This window comes from Lepus europaeus, chromosome 1 (genome assembly GCF_033115175.1).
Source record: "Lepus europaeus isolate LE1 chromosome 1, mLepTim1.pri, whole genome shotgun sequence".
NCBI classification, from domain to species: Eukaryota; Metazoa; Chordata; class Mammalia; order Lagomorpha; family Leporidae; genus Lepus; species Lepus europaeus.
The window spans coordinates 5,470,184-5,476,183 of NC_084827.1; the positions used below are offsets into that span (position 1 = coordinate 5,470,184).

The 6,000-nt window shown below is 37.2% G+C and overlaps 1 protein-coding gene across 1 annotated transcript; it reads left to right on the forward strand.

Annotated features, from left to right (window-relative positions):
* The first annotated feature begins 1,664 nt into the window (after positions 1–1,664).
* LOC133764221 (olfactory receptor 6B1) lies at positions 1,665–2,600 on the forward strand. Its single transcript, XM_062197899.1, has one exon. The coding sequence runs from the start codon at positions 1,665–1,667 to the stop codon at positions 2,598–2,600; it is 936 nt and encodes a 311-aa protein (XP_062053883.1).
* The last annotated feature ends 3,400 nt before the right edge of the window (positions 2,601–6,000 follow it).

Genomic DNA, 6,000 nt, shown 5'->3' on the forward strand with positions numbered 1-6,000 from the left:
TGAAATTGAATAAAAGCTATTATGGGTAAAAATAGGTCTACAGATTTTATAGTAAAATAATGGGTAGCAACACCATATTGTCTTCCATTAGCATGCAATAGAACTTTCAGTTAGTTAATGAGAAATAGGGAAGTCTTTTTTTGAGGGAGGAGTTGTATACATTCCCCTAGAAGTACAAAGTTGCTTGTGTGAGCAGGTACAGCTAAAAATGTTCATCTTTGTGTCTTTAACAAATCTTATTAGCTGCAGTGATTTTTCTCTTTTTGTGTGTGTGTGTGTGTGTGTTTAAGTGTCTGCTAAGAAGGTGTCTTCTAACTGGTCTACCAATTTCTGACTTGGCAACCCTGTACATTCCAAAATAATTCTTCCACATCAAAAGCTAGGGTACAATAGTACAATATGAGGATGTTATTATCTGGTCTTGATAATTTATATTCTCTCTCTCCCTTCTCCTTTCTCTCCTAATCCATCACTTTTCTACTCATTCACTTACTCATAATTTGCTAACTTGCATGACAGCTGGGCCATAGTGTGTTGCTTCCCTGAAATAGCCAAGCAGTTTCAGATCTCCTTGCCCTGATCCATCTTCCTAAATCATCTCTTCTTCTCTATTTATATTTCAAAACTTAGTCACTAGCTATCTCTTCTCTGATATACATACTAAGATAACAAGCATTTCTATGTATTCATTTCTGTTTTGTGCACTAGACTGAATCGTACTTTCATTATACTGTATTGTTTTTAATTTGATTTCATCTCTAATAGCTTGTAACTGGAAAAACAATTCAGTAGGATTAGATAACACTTCCTAAAGGTTTCAAGAATTTTAAATGTATAAAAGTGGTGGCAAATCCAAGCACTGGCCAACTACCTCATCTGGGAGTGATTCAGTCTTCCGTTTAAAGGCCTGCCTCTGCAGGCAGAAAGCCCTGGGTCTTAGAATAATCCTGACTTCATCATTCTCTGATTTGGAAATCTTTAAACCACAGGGTCTTCTGTGAAATGAGAATCATAATGTCTCACTAGTTTTATTTTGTGAATTAAATGCAATGTTTATGAAAGGTACTTAGCAAGCTTCCTAGCACCAAGTAAGTATTCATATTACAAGGAAATATTTTGGACTGTTGAAATCTAATCAAATTATAACCTACCAAATTCTTAACAATTTCTATCTTCAACTGTGAGGAAAATGCCTGTAAGCATCCCAAGTTTTCCTCTCTAAGTAAATGGCAGCACTCATGTGTAATAAGGATTCATCCAAAATTTCTCCTTCATTCTTTCTCCCCTTTGCCTTCAACTACTGTTAAAAGATTCTGCTTCTTAAGTGTATCTTAAACCCAGCCACTCCTCTAAACCACAGTGTTCACAGTCACTGTCACCTTCCCTGCCTATTATTCTTACCTGCCTAGAGTCACTTTTGAAATGATAAAGTTATTTTTCCATATCATCAAGTCATAACAGGCCCCACTAACATTTAATCCTCTACTTGCTTCCCCTATGTTCACACCAGTTCACTATCTAATCTATATGTCATTAATAAATAATACCTGTTACTGTTATTGATAGCCAGAGAAGGTAAAGGCAAAATATTTTCACTGGACCAGAGTCTGATCAAGTGATTTTGTTTTTTCCCCCCTAGGAGATCTAAGCCCTGTGTCTCCAACATGGAAGTGGAGAATCAGACACGGGTCACCAAGTTCATTCTAGTAGGGTTCCCTGGGAACTTGAGCATGCGTGCAGCAGTGTTCCTAATGTTCCTTATGGCTTATATCCTGACAATGACTGAAAATGTGATCATCATCCTGTTGGTGCAGCAGAACAGGCCACTGCACAAGCCCATGTACTTCTTCCTGGCCAACCTATCCTTCTTGGAGACCTGGTACATCTCTGTGACTGTGCCTAAGCTGTTGTTTAGTTTTTGGTCCATGAGCAACAGCATCTCATTCACTCACTGTATGATCCAACTCTATTTCTTCATAGCACTCATGTGCACAGAATGTGTGCTCCTGGCTGCCATGGCCTATGACCGTTATGTGGCTATCTGCCGCCCACTCCACTACCCCACTATCATGAGTCATGGGCTCTGCTTCCGCCTGGCTCTGGGTTCCTGGACCATTGGCTTCGGCATCTCCTTGGCAAAAATCTACTTCATTTCCCGCCTCAGTTTCTGTGGCCCTAATGTCATCAATCACTTCTTCTGTGACATCTCTCCAGTACTTAACCTTTCCTGCACAGATATGTCCATGGCTGAGTTGGTAGACTTTGTCTTGGCACTGATCATCTTTCTCTTCCCACTCTCTATCACTGTCCTGTCCTATGGGTGTATTCTGGCCACTGTTTTACGAATGCCCACAGGAAAACAGAAAGCCTTTTCTACTTGTGCCTCCCACCTTGTGGTGGTCACTATCTTCTATTCAGCCACAATTTTCATGTATGCCCGACCCCGAGCCATCCATGCTTTCAACATGAACAAAATTATTTCCATCTTTTATGCCATTGTCACTCCTGCTCTCAACCCTTTCATTTATTGCCTAAGGAATCGAGAGGTCAAGGAAGCTCTGAAGAAACTGGCCCATTGCCAGACCATCAGATCTGACTAGTCTATTACAATTGACCAGAAGGAAAGGACTATTGACTACTTGTCCTACCTTCCCAAATCCTTTCTTATTCAATGTCTCAGCTGCACATTACTCATGTTCACAGCACATTCCTATGTTCACATAGATCATGAGCTCTTGGAGGTGCACATCTCTGCAGGTGGTCAGTGCTCCAAAGGCACACTCCTTATGCAGAGAACTAGAGAAAATAAATTCTCTTCATGACACAAAATGGACTTTCTAAAACTGTGGGCAAATTCATATGTGAACTGAGTGAGCAGAGAGATGGTGGTATATGAATTAGCTGTTGTTGGACCTAGCAAACATTAACAACCCTGGGACCAGCCAATTTAGTGATGGTTTCCTTATTTCCAATCTCACTGGCTGTGACAGAGGCAGCAGTTCTTTCGGCAATTCCATTCTCACTGTTGTGCAGGGCATCGGTCTTAGTGAGAGCAACCAGAGATTGCTCCTTTGGTCTCTCCGAGACTTTTGCATACACCTACTTACTTGTATTAAATTTCTTTCTGCTTCAAATAGAGTGTTTTCTTTCACATGTGAGTGAGTTGTACTTTATACGGTTATGTTTTGTCTTCTGATGTAACTAAATTTTTTTTTATTTTATTGAATTTGGTATTTCCCTTCTAGATGCCACAATTTGTTACTATGCTCTAGAAGGTAAAGCTTAAAATTGATGATAAATAACTATCACCATTTGCTAAATGAAACTTGCCCTCATCTTTCCTCTCTTCTTTTAATATTAACTTTCTCTCATTGCTCTTCATTTTTTCTTTAACTGATCCTGTCACTCATTCTCTACACACTCATCTTGATGCAAGAAACCAGCCCAATCTTTGCATTTGACAGATTTTCATCCCATGCTATCGTGATCCTGCACTCTTTACCTGAGATCCTATTAATGTACATTAGACCTTTTCGATCAGATATGACCATTTTCTCACATATGCCTGCCACTTTGGTTCATAGTTTTGTCAATGGCATAGGGAGCTACACGTTGATCTGTATTCAATACTACATGCCAATATCAGTAGGAATTTAATTATTTCATTAGAGTAGTTGTAAAACAGAACTTCTTGCACTAACAGTCTTTCATCCAAGAACACACTATAAATTCAAGAATATTTCATCTTTTCTTTTAGCATGAAGTATTAGGTGGGATAATTTTCTCCATTTTACAAATTTCAAGAGCAGATGTTCAAAGAAGTAACTGATATGCAACAACAGTTAGGAGCAGAGGTCAAAAGCCTAGGTTTCCTGACTGAGCTCTGGCTCCTTTCTCTAATGGATGACGTCTCCCTAGAGAGAAACATGCTTCTTCGGGAGCCAAGTGTGGAAGCTAATTGTAAAGGGATGTGGTTTAAATTATGAATTACTACAACAGGAACACAGTTAATAAAACAAAAGTAAACAAATTTAAAGTATATAGTTCATGAGAAAAGAAATTAAAAAATAAGCATAGCTCACTTGAGAGGGTAACTGTACAAAAGAACTGAAATAATGCTTACAATGGGAACAATTTAATGTTTGCTTATATAGCATATTTTGGTCTCTTAATGCAATAAAGAAGTGACTACCAATATATTTCCATTTAAAACCAGATGTAACTAAAATGAATTCTTTTCTGAAAAAAATCATATAAATCAAAATGTGATGGTATGGTCAAGTAGGACTATTAAATATGCACATTAAAAACAGGTAAAGATACATTCTTTAGGGATGAGGAAATATAAGATAAAGAACTGCAGCCACAATCTGAATTTTAGCTATAGATATATTTTTACCATGTGACCTTGGGCAAACCACCTATACTTTCTGAAATATAGATTCTTCATATGTAAAATAGGAATAATAATTCTTACTCTGTCAGCCTTACATAATGGTTATGAGGATCAACTACTATGATGCAAAATACCTTGACTATTAAAAATGTGGGCAATAAACAATCTAAGAAAGCTGCCACTCTGTTAGATTATACTGAAAATCAGTGGGGAAGATAGTGTTCTTTAGACTACCTAAAACATTCCACACTGACTGGACTCCATGTGTATAATCTGGGAGGCTATAAATACTATAGCCTTATAAATACTATAAGGGGTTTTTGTGTCATTATTTCTCACAAATGTCTGGATAATGGAGGGTGTTGAAACAGGGTCTCTTGGTCAATGCTATCAAATTATGTTTGAAATAACAGAAGAGAATCAGCAATGTAGCACTGATTTCTTTGAGAAAGGAACATAAGTACATGGGCTAAACAAACAGAGCAAACAGATCACAGCAAAATGAGAATCATTCTCAATAGACAGAAGATACTTTAACAGGTTAATGGTTATATTCATATACAAACAAGTTATTTGTAAGGTGAGATGCACAAAACAAGCAAGAATATTAGAACAAACTAGTGGACATTAAGTGAATTATGATACAAGCCTAGTGGTTAGTTTTAGTATGTTACCCAGACTCTAAGCCCTAAGGATTTGGCTATCAATCAAACTCATAAGAAAGTTCATAAAATAAAATTAAATTAAATTAATATTGTTATTAATTATACAGACAGTATATATTTGTCACTATATTAATTCAATTAATATTTATTAACCACCTACTGTATACCTACATATAATAACAAAACCCCAAAACTTGTCACCCTCAGGGATAGAAAAAGGTAGAAGATAACATGTTTATATTCATATAATATACACATACATATTGTATTGTGTAGAAATGAAGCTCCTAAAAGGATTTGCTCACATCCTCAACCTGAAACTCACGTTTGTGAACTTATTTGGAAAGAGGATATTTGAAGTGTAATAAACTCATACATCTCAAAATTAGATTATCTGTGTGGGATGTAAGTACATGTCCTTTCAATGAGAAAGTTGAGGAGAAGACAAAGGAAAAAGCCATTTCAATTCTAATTCCATTCTGAAGATGGAATTAGAAATTCAGGCTAAGGAACAAGTAGCTGGTATATTTGTATTTTGCTAAGCCAACAAAATTATAATTTATTAGGGAAGCCCTGGAAAACTAATAAAGTTATTCTGGTAGCAATAAGCATTATGGAAAAAAAAAACACCATGGAAAATGATAGGGAAAGTGATGGGAATGATTTCGAATTTCCTATAAGATGGTCACAGAGCTCTCACAGAGAAAGTGGCAGTGGAGTAAACACAGAAGCTGAGGGAGCAGGACATGCCGCTACTTGGGGAAAGAATTCTCAAGAAAGTGGAAACAGCATGTGCAAATCTGAGACCCTATCTTTATGCCTGAGGAACAGGGAAGAAGCCAGTGTGGCTGGAGTCATGAGTAAAGGGGAAGCATAGTTGGATACATGAGGCTAGACTATGCTGGATCCCATAGGCCATTGTAAGAGTCTTAGGCTTTT